General features: G+C 42.5%; 1 protein-coding gene and 1 long non-coding RNA gene across 5 annotated transcripts in view; both read right to left on the reverse strand.

Moving 5' to 3' along the window:
- Positions 1 to 1,211: 1,211 nt before the first annotated feature.
- LOC124868383 lies at positions 1,212 to 5,605 on the reverse strand. The gene is made up of 3 exons (XR_007038316.1): positions 4,787 to 5,605; positions 1,506 to 3,378; positions 1,212 to 1,372 (listed from the first exon to the last, which is right to left on the reverse strand). It is a non-coding gene; the product is annotated as an uncharacterized LOC124868383 (long non-coding RNA).
- Positions 5,606 to 7,115: 1,510 nt separating this feature from the next.
- Positions 7,116 to 23,388, reverse strand: part of epn3b (epsin 3b) — a 31,073-nt gene continuing 14,800 nt past the window's right edge. For 2 of the 4 annotated variants that reach the window (XM_047365546.1, XM_047365547.1), the window contains exons 3-12: positions 22,734 to 22,892; positions 22,007 to 22,090; positions 20,233 to 20,542; positions 19,728 to 19,846; positions 18,374 to 18,460; positions 13,774 to 13,897; positions 13,483 to 13,653; positions 11,928 to 12,023; positions 9,599 to 9,889; positions 7,116 to 9,506 (exon numbers count right to left, since the gene is read on the reverse strand). In XM_047365546.1, coding sequence (XP_047221502.1) covers positions 9,214 to 9,506; positions 9,599 to 9,889; positions 11,928 to 12,023; positions 13,483 to 13,653; positions 13,774 to 13,897; positions 18,374 to 18,460; positions 19,728 to 19,846; positions 20,233 to 20,542; positions 22,007 to 22,090; positions 22,734 to 22,892 — 1,734 coding nt within the window. In that variant the 3' untranslated portion in view covers positions 7,116 to 9,213. Of the gene's footprint in view, positions 9,507 to 9,598; positions 9,890 to 11,927; positions 12,024 to 13,482; positions 13,654 to 13,773; positions 13,898 to 18,373; positions 18,461 to 19,727; positions 19,847 to 20,232; positions 20,543 to 22,006; positions 22,091 to 22,733; positions 22,972 to 23,388 lie in introns of all 4 variants that reach the window. The other 2 variants (XM_047365548.1, XM_047365549.1) reach the window with 2 other exon arrangements.

Here is a 23,388-nt window from a genome sequence, read left to right on the forward strand (position 1 = left end):
AACTGTGATATTCTTCTGTGTAAAGACTTATTTCATTGATGGCTTTGTTGAGAGCCAAGTCACTTTAAGATGGATCTGGCTGCAGACACTGTATCTAGTAATGTTCAGGCAGTAGCGGGATATTGAAAAAACAAATCGACAAAATTCACATTTTAATAATCGCTACAGTCTCTGAAAACTATGGCAGGAAGATTTTTAACTCCTCAGAGGAAGAAAAATCATAAACAAATCCATCCATTCGGGATTAAAAATTGAAATTGCTATGTAAATTTCTCTCATTTTATAGCAAGTCAGTATTCGAAGCTCATATGGGGTATATTAATTAATAGATTAAATATAAATAATTTATCAAATAATATTTCAGTCTGTTAAGGGTTATCCTGTGAATACCAGCCCAGTAAGGCGATGGTATTAGGACAAAATTGAAAGGGATGAGCCAAGCTCTAACATTATTGAACAGCATAAACTCTGCACATATATGGAATGAATTCACACAATTTCTTAAAATACAAGAATTTATTAACAAAAATAATTCAACTCAAAGTCAAACATATTTCAATCAACAAACTCTTCACTATGCTAAAACAATCCAACTAACTACCACGCAGAATTAAAGAATAATTAAGACTAATGGACTATGTACAACATAAACAAGTTGATTAAAGATGATTGAAAATTATGACCAAAAAGAGTGATGCAACATTACCATGCAATGTTTATATTTGAGAAGCAAGGATTATCTTGAAGAATCTGGAAGTGAAGTTAAGTTAGTCTTGGAACCAATTTAGGAAATAATCAGCCCACCTTTAGACAACCATTCACAAAGCAAGATCAGATAAAATATTATTTTAATAAAATAATGTTTTAAAATGAAAAACGTTCAGATCTTTCTCTGTTACTCTGCCCAAACCTCGTATGAACCATGCTGAGGAGTTGTCTGGGCGACGACGAAGTTTGAAGAAAGCTCTGTGAACAAAGGGTTACCTCCCAGCTAACCTCCGGAGCAGTGGCTGGGCGGCCAGTTCTGTCCGCTGACCACACTGCACGTTACCACGGTGATGCGGTCTCGGTTGTCCTCCTTTCAGAGTGGGAAAACCGCTCCACTCTGCTTTGTAGAGACCGTGTCTCTGCAGGGAATTCTCTGGAACACAGTTTGCTTCTGCAGGCCTTAGAGAGAAAGTAAAGCAATGCTTATACCTTAATTTCCCCTTTTTATGAATGAATACCGGGTACACAAACAGTAATTCATCCGTACTTAACTCAGTGCATCTGATCGATGATCGTATGACACCCTTGGATCCAGTTTGAAGAGTTTATGTCTGTTTGCCGGCAAAGAGAAATTAGCGCGCTGTGCCTTCTCTCCCAATGATCACTGGTGTGGAAGAGAAAGATTCCTTGGAAAGGGGTTGCTTTTATACAGCCAGTGGCATCATGGGAAGTCTGCTGCTACCTCCCCCCAAAGGGTTAAATGCAATTTATTTTGAAATTTCCAGAAAGGTTTGTACCGTATCTTTCATGTTGTTTCCATGGCTGTGGGTCCCAACAGACTTAAGTGGGATGTCCTGTGCGGCGAGCCAAACCTTCTGACCAGGGCGGTAACAGGGAGCAGGCAGACGTCGGCGGTCTGCGTAGCGCTTATTTTGGGCCACTGTACGGTGAAGTGCTCGGGTGGTGGCGTCCCAAACCCGCTTACATCTCCGGATGTGGTGTCGCACCATAGGAACTGCGATGTCCCCCTCCTCCGACAGGAACAGCGGCGGTTGGTACCCCAGGGAGGCCTCAAAAGGTGTGTAGCCAGTGGCAAAGGAGACGTGCATGTTGTGGGCATACTCAATCCATCCCAAGTAGGCACTCAATTCAGTGGGGCTGGTTGATGTTACGCACTGTAGCGCCGCCTCCAATTCTTGGTTGAGACGCTCAACTTGGCCATTCGACTGGGGGTGATGGCCCGAAGTCAGTGCCACCTTTGCCCTCTAAGCATCACAGAAATGTCTTCAGACCCGGGAAGTGAACTGAGGGCCCCTGTCGGACAACAGACAACTGGAGATGACGTGCAGGCGGAAGACATGTTTGACCACCAACTTTGCTGTCTGGAGAGACGACGGCAGCTTTCTGAATGGGACCAGGTGGCAGGCCTTGGAGAACCGATCGACTATAGTCATTATTACAGTCATTTCATGAGAGTTCGGCAGGTTCGTTACAAAATCCAAAGCTACGTGAGACCAGGGTCACTTGCGGATGTTGACAGGCTGGAGCAGGCCCGCGGAGGATTGATTTGAGGTTTTGCTTCTGGCGCAGGTAGTGCAAGCGTTCACGTACTCCCTGGTGTCTTTACACATGGACGGCCACCAATAACGCCTGGAAACTGCAGCAACGGTTCTACTGACTCCCGGATGGGTGGAGAACTAGGCTGTATGGAACCAGCAGATCAATGTGGACCGTACTGTGGCTGGAACGTAGGTCCGTCCAGGGGGCCCATTGCCCAGCCCTGGATCGTCAGGGAGGGCTCGCCACACCAGGTTCTCTACCTCCCAGGTTAAGAAGCCAACAGTACAGCTTGGCGGCAGAATGGGCTCGGCCTGTTTTTCAGAGTCCCCAGGGCCGAACTGGCGGGACAGAGCGTCGGGTTTAAGGTTCTTAGAATCAGGCCTAAAAGAAATAGACAGATTAAAGCGGGGGAAAAAAAGTGACCAACGTGATTGACGGGCATCAAGACGATTAGCTGACTGAATGTAAGACAAGTTCTTGTGGTCTGTCCAAACCAGCCCAGGATGTTTGGCGCCCTCCAGCCAATGCCTCCACTCCTCCATGGCCAGTTTGATGGCTAGCAGCTCCCTGTCTCCCACCTGGTAGTTCTGTTCGGCGGGGGTCAGTCGTCGTGAGAAGAAAGTACAGGGGTGTAGCCTCCCATCCTGGTCCGAAAGCTGAGAGAGGACCGCCCCACCCCGGTGTCTGAGGCGTCAACCTCCAATGTGAACTGCTTAGCAGAGTCTGGATGTATCAGGACAGCTACTTGGGAGAACAGCCTCTTTAACCGGGTGAAGGTGGCCTTGGCCCCCGTGCCCCAGCTGAAGGTCGTCTTGGTGGAGGTTAGCGCAGTCAGGGGGGCCGCCACTTGGCTGTAATTCCGTATGAACCTCCGGTAAAAGTTGGCGATCCCCAGGAACTGCTGCAGCTTCTTCCGGGAGTCAGGTACTGGCCAGTCCAGCACTGCTCGAACCTTCCCTGGGTCAGCGCGGACCTGTCCCTCCTCCAAAACAAATCCCAGGAAACTGACGGTCAACTGATGAAATTCACACTTCGACCTTGACGTACAGTCTGTTTTCAAGGAGGCGCTGTAGAATCAGCCGAATGTGGCGGCGGTGTTCCTGGAGGCTTCTGGAAAAAATAAAATAAAAAAATGTTGTCCAGGTAAACAAACACAAATATTAAAAAAATCTCTCAGAACGTCATTGACGAGTGCCTGGAACACTGCTGGAGTATCACTTAAGCCGAAGGGCATGACCAAATATTCAAAGTGCCCTAGGTGATTCTTGAACGCCGTCTTCCACTCGTCTCCCTGGCGGATTCGGACTAAGTGGTAGGCGTTTCTGAGGTCCAGTTTGGTGAATATAGTGGCGCCGTGTATGGGTTCAAAAGCCGAAGCTAACAATGGAAGTGGTACTTATTTTTTTAATAGTAATAGCGTTCAAACACGCATGGATGCAAACTACCGTCCTTCTTCCCCACAAAAAAGAAGCCTGCCCCCAGGGAAGATGAGGAAGGACAGATAATCCCAGCAGCTAAAGACTCCGCGATTACTTCTCCATTACCCGTCTCTCCGGCCCTGAGATCCTATAGAGCCGGCTGGAGGGCAAAGGAGCGCCTGGGAGGAGGTTAATGGCGCAGTCGTAAGCCGATGAGGAGGCAGAGACAAGGCCCAGGACTAACTAAAAACCTGTCAAATCTGGGGGCTCCTCCTCCTTACTCTCGTCCACAGGAGTACTGGGGCAGACGGTAGACTGTAAACAAGAGCTGAGGCATCTCTCAGGCCAAGCCTCTATGCGTGAATCCACCCAATTTATATGAGGGTTATGGCGCTGGAGCCAGGGGAAACCGGGCGATGGGGAAAACAAAAAAGGAAACGTGCTCACGGTGGTTACCAGACAAGATTAGTTCTAACGGCTGCGTTAGATGGGTGATTTCATGTAAGGAAACCCCGTCCAACGCCAAAACCCGGCAAGGCTGGGACAACAATTTTGTAGCCATTCTCCTGTTAACCAGATCTTGGTCAATCGGGTTTAAATCGCACCCAGAATCAACTAGAGCGGACAAAACCTCAGCGTGGCGGTTCAACAATAAAGTGGCCGGTAACGTGAGCTGAGTGGTCTTAAAAACAGAGGGTGGGTCCGTCGGTCGCCCCTTCACAGCAGGCGGGTATCTATGCGGACAGCCAAATCAATATATTTATCCAGCCCATCGGGCTCATTTACAAGCACTAACTCGTCCTTAACGGCTTCGTCCAGGGACTGAAAAAACGTCGCCTTTAACGCGCTTGCGTTCCAGCCTGAGGACGCGGCCAATGTGCGGAAATCGATAGAAAAATCAGCCAGTGGATGTTTCCGCTGTTTTAACGCCCACAATCTGCGGGCAGTAAAAGACTGATCAGAGGCTACATCAAATGTTTGTTTAAACTCTAGAATGAATTCTTCGTAAGAGACACCAAAATTATTACAGTCAGAGAAGCGTGCCTCCGCCCACCGGAGAGCCGGCCCAGTCAACAACCCCAAGATGTACCAGATCTTACCCTCATCATGTGGAAAAGATCGGGGGGACCGGTTGAACACTAGTGTGTACTGGAGTCGAAATCCACGGCAACCTCCCACCTCTCCGGAGAACTTCTCCAGATTAGGGGAGGTGACGACACGGGAGAGAAGCTGCTGTTGAGGTGCCAAAATGCTCGGCAGCGCCCCCCCCACGGGTGCGGCAGACTCAGGGCTACAGGCGCGTTGGAACAGAGATGGCAGATGCTCTAATTGCTGGTTAGTCTGCCGCTGCTGATCTAGGAAGGTTTGGAGGGTGGAACCGTGCGTCTGGGTCTGCTGACTATGTTCGGCTAAGGTTCTCTGTAGAGCCTCTGCTGGGTTAGGCCGGCCTGAGTGCTCTGTCATGTTTCTTATTGCCGACTTAACTCACATGCAGAGACACTCAGAAAACAAGAACGGTTTAGTTGAAGTTTATTGAAAAACTCAGCAAGGCAGTTATGAGAGCGATGAACCTAATCCCCGTCACTAAATGAAACAAGGGAGAAAAAGACGGTTAGAGACTGAACCTCAGAATATGGCCTAAAAGACAACGTTTCTTACTGGTGGGGGGGGGACGTGGAATCCGCCAGGGAGAAGCACTGAGTCAGGAGAGGAACTCAGTCTGCCAGGTTCAGTTCTAGTCCAGGAAGGAGCCGCAAAAAACAACAGAGGTCTGGTTCGAGGTCCGATCAGCCAGAGGTCACACCTGGAACGGGTAATAGGAAGAAGTTAGTGTTTTCTTTTCTAGTTCAGAAAAAGCTTTACAATCTCTTTCCACCAAACTTGCAAAAAATCAGGTTTCAGAGCTGGCCAGAAAGATTACCACGGAGGGCAAAGCACTCAGGCAATGAAATGCTGGCAATCCATCCTCTTTATGCTTCCCAGTTTATGAACCAAATGAGCCACACCTGTAGTTTCTGGCAATCTCCTGCTGGCGGCACCTAGTGTTGGAATAGTGTTAATAGCAGGCAGCAGATGACTCCAGATCCTGACAGTGTTAACAGAGTAGAACTGGAGTGGGGCAGAGTTGCAGTGGAAAAAAATAATAAAGATGCAAAAATTTCAGTTCTGCTTTATTCACTTATGAAACTACTGTGAGACATTTTACCACACTAGTGATGCCGATTTGGTAGAAAAAAAGGATGTCTTTTTTTCTGTTGTACGCTTTGAAAATTTACATTAATTCATTCATAGGAATAAAACCTATCCTACATTTACGGGGCCTTGCAAAATTATTTACACCCTATGAACACATTATAACCAAAAATCTTAATGTATTTCATTGGGATTTTATATGATAGACCAACACAAAGTAGTTAATAAATGGGAAGTGGAAGAAAACAATGATAAGTGTGGCATTCATGCATGTTTTGGCCACTTTCTCAGACTTTTATTTGTAAAGTGTGGAGTGCATATACATTTAGCCCCCTGACTCAGTCCTTTGTAGAACCACCCTCGCTGCAGTTATACGGTACGGCTCCACCAGCTTTGCACATCTAGAAGCTGAAATTTGTGCCCATTCTTCTTTGCGAAATAGTTAAATTTCAGTGAGATAATCAAACCGTCATGATTGGAGAGTGTTTGAGTTTTTGTTTTAGGTTTTTCTCTGATTATGATTATGTTCTCTAAGTTGCTTCTGATCATTATGTTTTCCAGGTGGTGCTTTAGTTCTTTCTTTAGGTTTTGTTTCTTATGATTCTTGTATTCTGTTCATAGTGCCTTTTAGTTTATGTTTTGTAAGAACGACTTTTGGTTAGATTGTTTTGTTGCTTCTCTGTGCAGCCCATTCATGTTCTTGTTTCCACTTCCTGCCACAGTCAGTTTGCAATCAGCTTGAAGACAATTGGTTCTACTCAATTTTGTTTAAGGGTATCAGAGTAACAGAGGCTGAGTACACATGCACTACTGACATTTCAGATTTGTTCTGTTTAGAAATAGCTTAAACGGTATGAAACCTTTTCCTTCCACTTTATCAACTGTTTCAGTTGATCACATAAAATACTTTGAAGTTTAGGTTTATGTGACAATGCAAAAAAGCTCCAGAGCTATGGATACTTTCGTAAGGCACTGTACATATCAGCTGAAAAAGCCACTTAGTTATTGAGTTATTGGTGTTTTTAAACCAGATGGTTTTCTTTATAGGTGATGATGAATGTTATGTTGGAGCTTTTATTGCTTGACATATTTCTCCAGCATTGGATCATAAAGGGCTATCTTATCCTCTCTACACCATTGTGTGGATACACAGGTTACGTAGCGTTGCATTTGTGGGGCTTTCACGACTGTAGGCAGAGCAGGAATTACACAAGAATCAATGAAAACGTTAGAAACTGTAAATGCAAACACTAGCTGTTTATTGGTATAACATTTCATGATACAGCAATATATTTTTCAATAAATACATATGTACTAAGCCTGTGTATGTTTATGAGTAGGCGTTACACATTCAAGTCCAGGTTCAGTGCAGTGATGAAGTGTCTCATCATGTGAATTTTTCCTTTCTGTAGTCAAACTCTATCAATTAAGTTAATTTAGGTGGAATCCTTTTAAAGGAGAGACAGAAGGTTGTTCCAGATGTCCTTCACAGTAGTTTAAGGGAGTGCATTTTGGGCTATCAGTGGAAACGGGCATGAATACAATCAGAGATCTAAGTAGGTCCACATTTAAGTACCAAAAGTAAGTTAACTTAGGACCACTTGCTCATGAAAATGTAGAATATAAAAGTAATGGAGGTTTGACAGAACTATGAAAAGTATTCGAACCCTTACAGATTTAATCTGTTTTTGCATTTTTTGCCCTCTTAAATGTTTAAGATCACTGAACAACTCCAATTTCAGATACAATCAGAGTAAATACAAAATACTGCTGTCAGAAAATGTTCTCATTTATTAAGGAAACAAGCTATTCAAACCATCCAGGTCCTATGTCAAAATATAATTGCAATCTTTGTTAAATTAACTGTGATACATCACATATTCTTGGTTGAACTTCAATAGTAACTCCCAAACCTGATTGCTGCCAGTCCCGTGGAGCTGAATTCATTAAGAAAATGAAGAGATCACTTAAATAGAACCTCTCCAACAACCTGAAGTAGGCAACAAGATCTCAATAAGCAATACATCATGCCCTAATCTAAAGAAATCCAGACGACCAGATGTGTAACAAAGTTTTTGACATCTATAAGCCTGAAGAGGGTTTTAAAGCCATTTCTAAGGCTTTTGGACTCCAGTTTGCCACATTAAAACTGACAGCTTTACAGAAAAAGAATGTACTGATAGTCAAACATGGTAGTGGTAGTGTGATGGTCTGGGGCTTCGTTCCTTCTTCCAGACCTGTAGGACTATCCGTTGCTGCTAGAACCATGCTCTCTACCAGAAAATCATGTTAGAAAATGTCCAACCATCAGTTTGTGATGTGAAACTCAAGTTCACTCGGGTTATGCAGCAAGATAATGATCCAAAGCGCAGCAGCAATTTCCCTTTTATGATGGATTTAGAGTGGCCTCATCAGAATAATAAACTTAAATCCGATTGAGATGCTGTGGCAGGACCTTAAACAGACCATTTATGCTCAAACTGATTCTAAAACAATTCTGTAGAGAATTGTGGAAATAGTAGAATAGTAATCAAAAACATCTGAATGCAGTTGTTGCTGGAGGGTTTAGGCAGCCAATAATCTTTCAAATTTGCACACTGCGTAAAGTGCTTTCCTCTTCAATGATCTGAAACATTTTAAATCTGACAAAAAATCTGCAATGAGAGCAAATACTTTTCCATCACATTGTAGGTGATAGTCTATATAAAGGAAGGCAATCCTGAGCTTTTGATTTGTGCTCTGTGCTTTCTTATATCTCACAGTTTGGGGCCTTCTCCAGTAACAGAAGACCTAACATATTGTTTAAATCATCAGAATAAGAAGTATTTATTGGAGGAAGTCATCACCAGTTTTCAGAACATCATAGGTTTGAGTATTGTAATTAAAAGGCATTCATGCTTTTGTCGGTGAAGCAGCAAAAAGGATCCCAGTGAAGCTTGGGGGGGGGTCAGTGTGTCGCTTCACTGAAGAGGGATGTTCTCTGTCTCTGTGGTCAGAGAGGGCTTGGAGCTAGCACAGTTGATGGGAGGAAAAAAAGCATCAAACAGACTTTTCAGATACAGACTCAGTTTGTGGTTGTGTACATGTTTTTGTTTATGCATCCTGAGGCACGCTTGAGTGCATGAATGAGTGAGATCAGGTTTTATAGCAGCTGACATGTCTTTAGACAGACACAGATTCATTTTATGGACCTTTTATAACCAATTTAAGTTAATGACATCAGACCACAAATCAGTTCACACTCTTTAACACTAGTTTCACTGTAGCTGGCGTACATCATTCCTTTAAGAGTCCATTAACCTGTGCAGAACACAGGTTGTGTGATGAAGAGGCTTCAGAGGAAAGGGTTGTGGCTATGCGTTTGTGTCTGAGCATGAGGTGCCGGTCGGGGAGAGAGGGGGAGCAGGGGTTGTGGCAGGTTAGAGGGGAGGTCTAGGAGCCCAGATGGAGGCTGTGTGAGGGAGGATGGCAGAACGGGCGGCTGATGGAGCAGAGGGAGGGGCAGCGACGGGCTGTAGGACAGCATGTGTGGGGGCAGCGGAGATGTAGAGGAGGGTCGCATTTGGTTGAGGGTGAGCCGTGGTTGGTCGCAGTGGAATGGATTAGTGGGAGACGGTGCACTCAGACCTGTGAGGACAGAATTTGGTAGAAGTCAACATAAAACTCAACATGCCAGCATTTATTGGGTGTAACTTGATAACCTAGAAGCTCCATGGTACCTGAGAGAAAGGGGTTATTCTGCATCTTGGTAGGGGGCTTTGGGGGAATCAGAGTGTCCAAATTGACCAGTGAGGCCCCTGTGGGTCCAAGGAAGGCCTCTGGGGTCCGGCAAACGCGAGCATGTGGGGCGCTGAGAGGCGGAGCCAAGCAGGAGAGGTCAAACATCTCCGGACTGGCCGACTTTCGACCGTTCACCTGGTGTTTCACTGGATCTGCTTTAAACGGATCTGAGTTGGAGTCTTGTTCAGGAAACAGCTCAGACTCAGTTTTTCCTGCAAATATCTCTGCATCTGAAAAAGGAGTGCAAACGATTTTTTTTTAAATTACTTTTACTAAAACACGAAGTCGGAAAGACGACCAACAATAGGATCAAAAATCCAAGAAAGAAAACTGTATCACAGAAAAATCATCACAATGAATCTCCAATTAACGTTTTGAATTTGAATAGCTAAGAGGTGAAAAACTATTGCGCCTGGCAAGAATATTCACACCCCTAGAACTTTTTCCACATTTTTCCACGTTATTTTCGCAAACTTTAACATATTTTATGGCAGGGATCTGGTGGTGTTCTGTCTGTGTGCTCCTTCTTTCCTCTCCCGGAGCAGCAGTGTCACATGGTTGGCTGAGTCCTGCGCACCTGCACCTGATCAGCCTCATCGCTGAAGCATAAGAGGAGCTGGCTGCCGGTCATTCAACACCTGAGTGTCAACCATTGTGGTACCTCTAGCTCTCATTGTCTTGTATATGCATTTACCTTGTTTAACCCGAGTTTTGTCCATTCCAGCTCTCTGGCTTCTTCCAAGGCTACCTCCTGGATTACTCCTTGGCTGCTCACCTCCGGAGAGCAACCCGTCTCCTGGTTCAAGCCCAACAGCTTAATTACCTCTCAGATCACAACTTCAACAACTGGCAACCCTCTGGCTTTGCTCTCTGGCTCCTTTCTGAAAACCTGCCCACCCTCCAACAAACATGCAGCATCTGCAAGCCTCCTCCCAGACAGACAAACACCTTTGGACTCTGCTTATTCCTCCCACCGACCTGGATTCTTCACTGCCAACAGAACTCTACCATATCTGAAACATTCTTCATGATTAATTTTCAACTTCGCTCACCTTCACCCTTCCCCTCTCTATCAGTGGCACACCTCCCCTGATTTTTCCTGGATTCCTCCTTGAATTAAGCTCTTTCGGTTACCAGCTGTTAATAAAAACAATTGTTGAAATTTAATTTGTCTTTGAGTATTTCTGCACGTGGGTCAGAAATTTGCTGAAGGTTCTGACATTTTATGTGTTATACCAACAAAAACTGGTGCATCATTTTGAAGTGGAAGAAATAAATAATACTTTTCACCTTTTTTTTCATACATCTGAGAAGTGTGACAAAGGGAGCACAGCAACTATTTGGAGGAAGGTTTCCTGTTCAGATGAGTAAGATGTAAATTTTCACCTACAATATCAATGCTATTTGTGACAGAAATAAAATTGATGCCCTTGGTGAAACATGGTAGTGGCAGCATCATGCTGTGGGGATGGTTTCCTTCGGCAGAGACAGAAGCTGGTCAAAGCTGAGAAGACAGATACTGTGATGGAATGGTTTAAATTGAAGAATATCAGACTGGTGCAGACCTAGAAGACAATCTGTAGCAGAACGTGAACATGGCTGTTCACAGACGCTCTCTGTCAACAAGCCTGAGGGAGTTTAAGCTATTTTGACAAGATGACTGGGCAAAATCTCTACTCTCTATATCTGTAAAACTGGCGGAGACATACCCCAAAAGACCTTAAATAGACTGATGGTCAAAAACCCCCCCAAAGATGCTAAATTAAAATAATTCTGTAAAGAAAGGGCCAAAATACCTCCACAGCAAAGTTAATGACTTCATGGCAGTTGATGCTGCCAAAAGGAGCGGTTTTGGGAGGCAATTGCCTTTCCACAAAGGATCAAGTTGGTTTGGATAGCTTTCATGTATATTTTATAAATGAAATCATTTGAAAACTGCAATTTGTATTTCCTCGGGTTATCTCTGTCGAATATTAGAATTAGGCTGATCTGAAACTTTTTTTCTGTGACAAAATAACAAAAACAGAAATCCGTAAACAAGGCAGACACTTGTTCACAGCACTGTATTTCTCACCCATTGCTTTTGCTAAAACAACACTCTCCCTCCTTCCCTCATATTTCTAGCTGTGTGGACGCATTCCATGCAGATCATCTCCCACTGTGAAGTACAAGTGTGAACAATAACAGCAGGAAAACTCCAGACTGAGCTCATGACTTTAAAAAGGTTATTGCTATAAACACAGCCTCTCTGATGTTCTGTTTCCCCACCTGTCGGGCTGGCTGAGTCAGGGGAGGATGCTTTGGGAATCTCCTGCTGAAGTTTCTCCTCCTCCTGTGCGGTGAACGGATCAGTCTCGTCATGATCTGTGTGGGAAAATGAAAAATTATTTAAACTTCATTGATTTGGGGGGATTTTGTTATGAAAAACCAAGACAAAGTAGTGGAACTATAAAGTGGAAGGAAAATGATCAACATTTGTTTAGTTTCTAACAACAAAAAATTTGAAAAGTATGGCGTGCATTTGAACGCCTCTCCCTTTTAAATCTTATATCCTTAAATGTAATCCAGGGTAACCAACTGCCATCAGTATCCAGTGGAGTCCATCTGTGTTCAATTTATTGTCAGTGTTAATCCAGATGTTCGATGAAGGCCTCAGGTTTTGTTTTTTTGGAGAACATTATAGAACAAACAAGCAGGCAGGGATAAAGTTGTGAAAATGGCAAGAGTATAGCTTAGCTCGAAAACCAACCAATACATGCCAATCCACCTAAACTAACAGACTGGGTAGAAACAGTGATCAGCGAAGCCACCAAAAAGCCTAAAGTAACTCTGGAGGACCTGCAGAGATCAGCAGCTCAGGTAGGAGAATCTGAAGGCAAGACAACTATAAGTAGTGCACTCTGGGAGTTTGGTCATGTTTTTGCACTGTAGGAGGAAGTCAGAGTACCTGGTGAGAGCCCAAGCATCCCCGTGGAGAACATACAAACTCCATGCAGATGCAGCTCAGGCCGGGATTTGAACCCGGCACCTTTTTTGAACTGTTAGCTGAAACATCATTCGTTTAGTCTGTAGTCCAACTTTTCTTTATCTGCCTTAATTATGCCACTGCAATGTATTTTTTCTGTGTTTTTTTTTAACTTATATTTTAGTCATGAAAATCACTTTGAATTGTTTTGTCACTGATGTGCTATGCAAAAAAAAAAAAACCCTTTCATTTTTGATGCAATGCAACAGTGCTAACAACTGAAACCGGTAGTGTTAATCTGTGAACATGTACAATTAATTAACTTAACACAGGGCAATCTGGGAAGAAACCCCGTTCAACTGCAAGCCTCCAGAATTAAAAGACTCTTGGAGAGGTGTTGAAACGTATCAGATAAACTGAGCGAAAATGCAGTTGCCTTTGATTTTAGCCTGTTGTAGTTCCATTATCCGGACAACTGAGAATATGCTCAGGTATTTAGGCCCACAAAAGATTGGTTCATCTTCCAGTAGGACAACAACCCTAAACAAATATCCAGAGTTACTGTAGATAGCTTAGATTACAGCACGATCATTTGTTAGAATAGTTGAATTGGCTCAATACAAATGGACACCAAAATTTTTGATTTATGATCAAGAATATAGCATGTATTATTTTCCTTTCCCTTTATAGTTATGCTCTGCTTTGGGTTAGTCTATAACATAAAATCCCCAAATAAATGAACAGAAGTTTGTGGTTATTATTAGCCAAAATGTGAAACAGTTCAACAGGCATGGATATTAGTGCATGTGTGTGTTTATTCTCCTGCGTTTTTGTGATGTTCAGTAAAGGGTATAGTACTGCCATCTGTTGTGCTGTCGCACACATTATTAAGAGGACTGGAGGGTGCAGGTGGTGCTTCCCAAGGGTCTGAGTGTGAGTTGGTACATGGAGACCAAGGATTAGGTGCATTAGAGGTGGAGGATGGAGCCACCCAGGGGATATTAATCACAGGAGTACTGGACTGAGCTGCTGTAAAGACAGAAATGATCTTCGCTGAGCATGGCTAAAAAAGCAGCCATTGTTTTGACTGCTAACTCCTTGGGTTTCATGCTGGGCTGCAGCTGACTGTGCCTGTAATGAGCCACCCACCTACGGAATCCCAGGGGTTGGAGGTGATGTTACAGGAAGGCTCAGCTGATGTCCAAGGATCACTGGGAGGAGGCTGCGGCTCAGATGAGGATCCAAATATGTCCACCAGGTCCAACATGGCAGACTATAGGGTAAACAGAAAGACTTATGGCACAAGATTTTATCATGAAATTTAAGTGCACATTCTGTTTTATTAAACACAACAGAAGCCCAATTACCGTATTTTCCGTACTATAAGGCGCACCGGATTATAAGGCGCATAGAATAGGAGCTACTGCAGTCAAACGTTTGACTGGGGTTGCGTTATGCATCCACTAGATGGAGCTGTGCTAAAGAGAATGTCAACAAAACAGTCAGATAAATCAGTCAGTCAAACTTTATTAATACACTACAAACCAGCGTTCTGATAACTCCATTCACTCTCATGGTAAGGTCTCCTCTACATAGAATCCTATTGAATAGAGCCAACCGCACGTTAGGAATGCATTGGAGTCTATGAAGTTGAAGTTGAAATCAAACGTTAGTTAGAACGTGAAAGGGAACTTTTCCCTGATTCAGTAAACACGTAAAAGAAACAGTTTGATGCACTAAATCAAACGTTAGTACATTCACAATATAGTAGCGTTAACTGTTGAATTCTCTCGCTGCTGCTCTATTCCCATGTTCGACTGCGTAGCTGACAGCCTTGAGTTTGAACTCAGCATCGTAAGCGTGTCTCTTGAAAGGTGCAATTTTGGTGTCGTTATACACACACAAGTGGTGTTGGACTAGGAGTAAGCACAGTACAGGTGTTTACCGCTATTACTTCGGCGACACCCCTGACTACGGTAGCCGTAATGCTGCAAGCGGTGCGGCTTTGTAGTTTACCAGTCGTACTGAAACATTTTGACAGAGCGCCGTGTACAACCAGTATGGATCAACCAATTAACCAATTGATCCATATATAAGGCGCTCCGGATTACAAGGCGCACTGTCATTTTTTGAAAACATTTACGGTTTTTAAGTGCGCCTTATAGTGCGGAAAATACGGTAACTGTAACTGATATTTAGACAAAACACTCAACAAACTCATTGAATGGTCTTCCCAAAACTCCAAGAAAAATGCTTAAAAGCCATAACTGTTTCAGGAAAAATAAAAAATGAGTTTTCAAATATCCAGTCAGAATTATGCCGGGGCCTTGTTGGTGGCTACGAAAAGCCATTGGTTGACACAACTTGCTACAGGGCCTTACCCCAAATAATGCAAAGGGCGTATGCAGATACATGGATCAGACATTATGTCACCCTAACTAGTCTGTGTCTATGCAAACTACAATACATTGTGTATTCTGACCCTTTCTTCCAGAGCCAGCTTTAATTTCTTCAGCTATTCAAATTACTGGGCCACATGGGCCAGCCTTTTGCTCCCCGTGAGCATCAGCGAGCCTGGGTTGCCCATGACCTTGTCACTTGCTCACCACTGTCCCTTCTTTTGACCTCTTCAGACCAGGAACACCTCATAGGAGCTGCAGTTTTGGAGATGCTCTGACCCAGTTGTGAAACCACCCTAATTTGGCCTTTATTAAACTCACTGAAATACTAATGCTTGCCCATTTTTTCTTCTTCTAACACATTAACCTCTAGAACAAAATGTTCCCTTACTGGCTATTACAGGTCCTTCTCAAAATATTAGCATATTGTGATAAAGTTCATTATTTTCCATAATGTCATGATGAAAATTTAACATTCATATATGTTAGATTCATTGCACACTAACTGAAATATTTCAGGTCTTTTATTGTCTTAATACGGATGATTTTGGCATACAGCTCATGAAAACCCAAAATTCCTATCTCACAAAATTAGCATATCATTAAAAGGGTCTCTAAACGAGCTATGAACCTAATCATCTGAATCAACGAGTTAACTCTAAACACCTGCAAAAGATTCCTGAGGCCTTTAAAACTCCCAGCCTGGTTCATCACTCAAAACCCCAATCATGGGTAAGACTGCCGACCTGACTGCTGTCCAGAAGGCCACTATTGACACCCTCAAGCAAGAGGGTAAGACACAGAAAGAAATTTCTGAACGAATAGGCTGTTCCCAGAGTGCTGTATCAAGGCACCTCAGTGGGAAGTCTGTGGAAAGGAAAAAGTGTGGCAGAAAACTGCTGCACAACGAGAAGAGGTGACCGGACCCTGAGGAAGATTGTGGAGAAGGGCCGATTCCAGACCTTGGGGGACCTGCGGAAGCAGTGGACTGAGTCTGGAGTAGAAACATCCAGAGCCACCGTGCACAGGCGTGTGCAGGAAATGGGCTACAGGTGCCAGCATTCCCCAGGTCAAGCCACTTTTGAACCAGAAACAGCGGCAGAAGCGCCTGACCTGGGCTACAGAGAAGCAGCACTGGACTGTTGCTCAGTGGTCCAAAGTACTGTTTTCGGATGAAAGCAAATTCTGCATGTCATTCGGAAATCAAGGTGCCAGAGTCTGGAGGAAGACTGGGGAGAAGGAAATGCCAAAATGCCAGAAGTCCAGTGTCAAGTACCCACAGTCAGTGATGGTCTGGGGTGCCGTGTCAGCTGCTGGTGTTGGTCCACTGTGTTTTATCAAGGGCAGGATCAATGCAGCTAGCTATCAGGAGATTTTGGAGCACTTCATGCTTCCATCTGCTGAAAAGCTTTATGGAGATGAAGATTTCATTTTTCAGCACGACCTGGCACCTGCTCACAGTGCCAAAACCACTGGTAAATGGTTTACTGACCATGGTATCACTGTGCTCAATTGGCCTGCCAACTCTCCTGACCTGAACCCCATAGAGAATCTGTGGGATATTGTGAAGAGAACGTTGAGAGACTCAAGACCCAACACTCTGGATGAGCTAAAGGCCGCTATCGAAGCATCCTGGGCCTCCATAAGACCTCAGCAGTGCCACAGGCTGATTGCCTCCATGCCACGCCGCATTGAAGCAGTCATTTCTGCAAAAGGATTCCCGACCAAGTATTGAGTGCATAACTGTACATGATTATTTGAAGGTTGATGTTTTTTGTATTAAAAACACTTTTCTTTTATTGGTCGGATGAAATATGCTAATTTTGTGAGATAGGAATTTTGGGTTTTCATGAGCTGTATGCCAAAATCATCCGTATTAAGACAATAAAAGACCTGAAATATTTCAGTTAGTGTGCAATGAATCTAAAATATATGAATGTTAAATTTTCATCATGACATTATGGAAAATAATGAACTTTATCACAATATGCTAATATTTTGAGAAGGAGCTGTACATTATATTGCCAAACCTATTTGTCTGTCTACTTTTACATGTACAGGAACTTTGATGAGATCCTATTCTTAATCTATAAGGCCCAATTTGTTGATGGACCCACCATTGCTAGCAATAGCAACTTTAACTATTCTGTAAACATCTTCCACAAGGTTTAGGAGTTTGTTCATAGTAATATGAGAAAACCAGAACTGCAGCCTTCACTCTAATTCATCCCGAAGGTGTTCAAGAAGGTTGAGGTGAGGACTCAGTGCAGGCCAGTCAAGTCAAGTCAAGTTTATTGATATAATGCTTTTCAGCAGCAAGGCACTCCAAGCGCAGTCAAGTTTCTCCACACCAAACTTTTTTACACCTGCAGCCATAGAACTGATATAACACCAGAATTCATTGATTTTGTGGTGTCACCCAATACTTTTGGCTATATAGTTTAAAGTTCCCCCAATAACAGGTACCACGTCACCCTTATTTCAGATGCTTTAATTTCAGGAAACTGGTTTAGCTTGTGTCCACATCTGCTAATGATATCGGTCCTTTATTAATGAGTTTTCTTGTTCAACTGTTTGTGTCTTTGAGCATGTATTTATAATTTTGACCCTGTGTGTACTGAAGTAAACCCACAGTAAATGAAAACCTTTGCACCCAGCTTGTTGTTTTTAAGAACCTGTGATACTATACATTGTATTATCAACATGAACATGGCTATAATGAGGTTGACTGGAACTGTATTTGTGAAAAGAGAAATCATAATTTACTGAATGAATAAACATGTTTTTATAATTCCTGAAATGATGGCCTTTGGTATTTGTGGGCCTGATAATGTGAACATGCTGCACAGTTTGTCAGCTGGCTAACCATTACACCCACTTTCTCTGGTGTTTAACTGATGCAGCTGAAAGCACCTGTCTCTCTGTGATAAGAGTAATATGAAAATAGTGTAGCCAATTACACAACCCGGGGACATTTACATAACACAGCCAGTGAATCTGATTGACAGAGATTTAAGAGCGAGATGTGCATCAGGATTAGGATTTTTAGGGTAATGTCATATTGAGCAGCAAGGTTAGACAGGAATCGGCCATTATCCTGCAACAAGCACCTGTTTCTCCTCTCAAAGCCCTCCACTCTCTCTCTCTCTCTTAAAGCCCCCTTTCTATGTTTGTAATTTCTTTACTGTTGCTTATCCTCTCTATCTCTGAACCCAAGCTACAAACTCAGTTTCATTCTCAAAATGCCTGCCAGCTGCCGCCCACAAATGCGCCCACCCACTTTTCTATGCAAATGTGCCTTTAACCACACACGAGCCGGCCATCTCATTCGCAGGCATTTTCAAACTAACCTCGTGTGTCCCTGACTGGCTCTCTCTCCGGCTCTCATCCAGGGCCTTCTGTAACAGGGAGTCGTCTCCTTGGCGACAGCGCTGCTCCTGCAGGGGCGGCATCGTGATATCATGAAAGCAACAGAGCCATGAACGCACCGCTGTTAGAAAACGCCACTTTGGCTTCATCCGGCAGAATGAATGCAAACCAGTGACTTTTAAGCTGATTTATGAGGAGATGATCAGAGCAAAGCAGTGGAAAAAATCATCCAAGAGATTATGTTGCGTGTATGAAAATGTTGATTTGGGTACTTCATCAAAGGAAGCTTGATTCTACACACCAGAAGTCCTTCAACAAACAGACGGATAAGGAGGGAAAAAGGAAGCGCAGAGTAAAAAGAAAGCTCATTAGTCAGCTGCAGGAAGGTTTCATATGAGGCATATCATTATTATACATGAAAAGACACAGAGCTAAAAGGTTAATAAAGGTTTTTATTGGGCAGTGATATTTGTATCTGTGTTTCTACCTGCTCTTGCTCCTTTTGACTAAAGCTTTCAGCAACTTGCAGTTGTGTGTCTTCATCCATCTCTATGGTAACAGGGGGAGGAAGGACCGTTGATGTGGGCGAGTGTAAAAAACATTTGTAACATTTTCATTAAGCAAAACCATTACAACAAAAAAAACTCATGTGGTTCTGGTACTAACGATCCTGTACCCACCCTACACACTTACTGGTACTGCTGGTAAAGATGAGAAAAGAGGTGAGATGACAAAGATCTCCATGCACCTTGGAAGTACTATGCTGTTGGTGAAGGTGCCAGAAACCTTTGAAAGCTGAGCAAAAAAAACGGGAAAAAATAAAAAATTATATATTTAAAAATGTAAGATGTACCGCAGCTGCTTTCTGCCCATAAACAATGCAATCGGGGAGCAAAAACCTCTCTATATTATGTAAATTCGTACATTTAAAGAAAAGCTGATGGTAATATTGTTAAATTAAAAGGAGGGACAGTCATACATTGTTGTACTTGTATCCCTATTAAAACTGCAACAGATGGACTGCTTCTTTCATCCACATGCAGAGTGCATCTTTTGTTTACTCCCAAACAGAACGCTGTTGAATGACGCCAGGGTGACCACCGCTATCTTCAAGTTTGTCATGTAAAAACAGCATGGTTCAATTCAAAGTTCTCAAAGAACTGGGCTACACCCAGGAACACAGTGCTGATGAGGTAACACAGAGGCTCATTTATCCAACTGGAACTGTGACAAGCAAAGTTCTACCAGGGTTTGAATTATAAATATGGCTTTAGACACAGAGGCCCATTTCTCTTAGCAACTCGTATTATATTTTGCCTCTGAGTGTCATCTTACCTTCTGACTCTCCTCTCTGCTCATAGCTAATGCCAGCTGGAGCTGCAGCTCCTCCTCCCCGCTGGTCTGCGGCCGGGCCTGCTCCAGGTCTGAGGCGGCGCGGGGAGACGAGGCCGAGGCTGCAGAGGGAACAGGCATGTTCAGGCTGAGTGAGGATGGGCGAACAGATGCACGGCGGCAAGGGTGAGAAGCTTGTTTGAATATTTTCAGACCTATGCAGCGGCGTTGACACTACAAGGAAGAAGCATTTTGAAAAAAATGCTGCAAACGTGTTTGTAAAAAAGCAACTAATTACCAAATACTTAAAAAGACTTTTACAAAACATGGAGAACTATTGCTCCTTGTTCTCCTTGGAACCAAAATATAGAGAAACAAGGTCTGACTGAAGACGTTTGCACAGTTCTGTCCAAAATGCTTGGCTATAGTAAGAAAGGGTTTAATTAGACTTTTTAGTAAAGCAAAAAAAGTAGTCCAGTGCTCCAGATAAGTTTAAATTCAGACTTACAGTTGAAGGAGCACGGAGAGCCTCTGGAGCGGCTGAATTCTTCCCCATACAGGACAGCCATGCTGGGCTGACTTGTGCGTCTGCCGGGGTGATACGATGGAGGAATACCTCCATACACGCCCCCACCACCCCCGCTGCTCCCGCCGTTGCCTCCCCCTGCCATTCGCTCCTTGGTCTTCAGGGCCTGACTCCTTTCCTGGCGCAATCGGTCGTCATCCCGCAGCAGACACACCAGCTGGCGCGCTTTTTCCCGAACGTTCGCCCCCTGGTCTCTGCCATCCCGGTCTACGTACTGGAAGTCACGCAGGGTCTGAACCAGACACAAGCAGCATTTATACTTACATTTTCACTCGGTACACTTTTTTTAGTTCTAAATTTGGGTAATGTGGGGGGACAGTTATCCATTAAACTTTCAGTAATATATTTCAAACAGAAGCAGCACAAACCAAAATTCTACCGCTACAAATATATGACAATTAATTGTTTCCCAAAGTTAACAGCCTTATAAGAAAACATACCTTAAAAATTGCTTGAAATTTAAATGTTTTTAATTTTCACTTGTGTGTAAAGCTGCACAATATCAGGAAAACATGCAATTGAATTTTGCAGTGATGATATGACTTAAAGTGAATATACGTAGACTTACAGCTAAAGCGTTGTCAGTCAGCTTTTATTGCTATTTCAGAACCCAGATACTGAGTAGTTAGGTATTTACATAATTGCTCATATAATTTACCTGTTATATATCAAAATCCAAGCAGTTCTTATCTATCATTATCAACCATTAATATGCTGATATTGTTATGATGATCTGTTTGTAATATATTGTGCAGCCCTATCTGTGAATAAAAAAGGTTTGTGAAAAAGTTGTAAAATAGCAATATACTAAAGTATGTGCACATTTTGATAATTTTTTAATCTGATAAGAATTACCTTGTAGCTGAAGGTGATACTTCATGCACTAAACTGACATTGTTGTTCATTTTGAGCTTCTAATTAAATAAATTAGGTCGAATGCTACACCAGTTTAGTAGGTCAATGCGAAAATGCCTGTAAACATGTTTTACAATTTGTTTTTGTTTTAAATGTAAAACTGACTCTTAAAATTAGAGCATCTTTGAAAATGAAGTGTTTAATAATCATTTAATGATTTACAGAGAAGAGATCAGTGGTTAAACAAACAACATTTAATCTAAAATGTCAAGAACCGAACTGAACTGTTAATGAAATGTTTGTACGTTTATTTCTGACATTCTGACGTATTTAGAGATTTGCAATCTGTCTAAAAAGGGCAACTTTTTAAAGTAAGTTTAGAGTAACAGAACAAAATCAAAAAGTTGCAAGGCTTTGCTAAGCTATGTACACCACTAGGCTTCACATTTTGTCAAATTACAAGCAAAAACAAACAATGTTTTTGTATTGAGAATTCAAGACTAACAGTTATTAGCACACAATTGTGAATTGGAAACAAATAATGATTTTTGAGTTTAAAAAAAATAAAAATCTGGAAAGTGTGAATGTAAAAATCAGCTCTCTCGAGTCCATACTTTGAAGAATCACCATTTGCTGCAATTACAAGTAATTTTTTCAGCTTCTAGAGACTGACAAATAGCGTAAATTCAGTCAGATTGGATAAAATGCATCAGTGAAAATCGATTTTGAAGTTTTGACTTTGACTGGGCCGTTCTAACACATCAATAGCCTAATAACAACAATAAAAATAATATTTAAAAAACAGCTGCACAGCTGACTCTCTTGCAAAGTAATTATGTACCTGAATGGTAAAGGCATTTTCCCGGCACTGTTGGGCCACTCTCTCAGATCCCGTCTTCAGCAGGTAGTCCAGAAGAGTCAGGGCCTGGACTCGGATACAGGTTTTAAAAAATATTTGCACATACACTACCGGTTAAAAGTTTTAGATACACTTTCTTACTTAATGGGTCTCTTTATTTTCATAACTATTTACATTGTAGATTCTCACCAAAGGCAACAAACCTATGAATGAACAAACATGGAATTATATCGTAAACAAAAGTGTATAATAACTCTAAACATTTTAATATTTTAGATTCCTCAAAATAGCCACCCTTTGTTTTGATGACTTCTCTCCATGAGCTTCATGAGGTGGTCACCTAAAATGGTTTTCCAAAGAGTCTTGAGAGAACTTTCCAGAGGTTCATTGAGAGATGGCTAAAGGTTAATATTTCAGTCTTCACAGCAAAGGGCGGCTACTTTAAATATAAAACATAATTAAAGTTATTTTACAATTTTTCCTCAGCTCCATAATTCCATATGTGTTCATTCACTGTTTTGATGCCTTTAATGTACAATGTAAATAGTAATGAACATGAAGAAAACCAATAAATTAGAAAGTGTGTCTAAAACCTTTTCATTCATTCACACTGAAAACTTTATTCTGCAGTTCTCTCAAAGAACAAATTTAGCGATATCAAACAAAAATTAAATGCAAGTACTTTTTGTGAAAACGTAGAGAAACAAACCTTGTAAACGTGTCTCCAGTTCTTGCCGCTGTCATTGAGCCGTTTCCACACCATCCCCATGACTTCAGCAAACGCCACAACGTTGAAGGTCAGGTCAGCGATCTCTGACATGAGAGACGATGATGGGCCCCATGGATCATTGGAAGTGGCCTCGCGTACCTTTACATTGACAAGAACATGATGTCTGTTCACCGGGCATGCAGTCTTCTCTGTCTTCTCAAGCATCAGAATCAAGAATCTAAGTGTTTAAACATAGTTAAGTATGCATAAAATGTATTTTGATTCACATACAGTAATGTGAAGAAGTATTTACCATCTTACAGATTTATTCTGGTTTTGCTTTGTTGTCGCACTTGCTAAATGATTCAGATCATCAAACAAATTTTATTATTGGACAAAGATGCCCTGAGTGAATGCAAAAAAAAAAAAAAAAAAACAAGTACAAAAAAAAGTCAAAAAAGGGATTTTATTAATTAAGAGAAAACATCTATCCAATTATGTGGACTGATGAGGCAAAAGTGGAATTTTGTGGAAGGTGCGCACTCCATCACATCTAGTGTAAAACTAATGCAGCATTTCTGAAAAAGACCATCGTACCTGCAGTCAAACATGGTGGTGGCACTGTGATGGTCTGGGGCTACTTTACTTTTTTGAG

Source organism: Girardinichthys multiradiatus, chromosome 5 (genome assembly GCF_021462225.1).
Source record: "Girardinichthys multiradiatus isolate DD_20200921_A chromosome 5, DD_fGirMul_XY1, whole genome shotgun sequence".
Lineage (NCBI taxonomy): Eukaryota > Metazoa > Chordata > Actinopteri > Cyprinodontiformes > Goodeidae > Girardinichthys > Girardinichthys multiradiatus.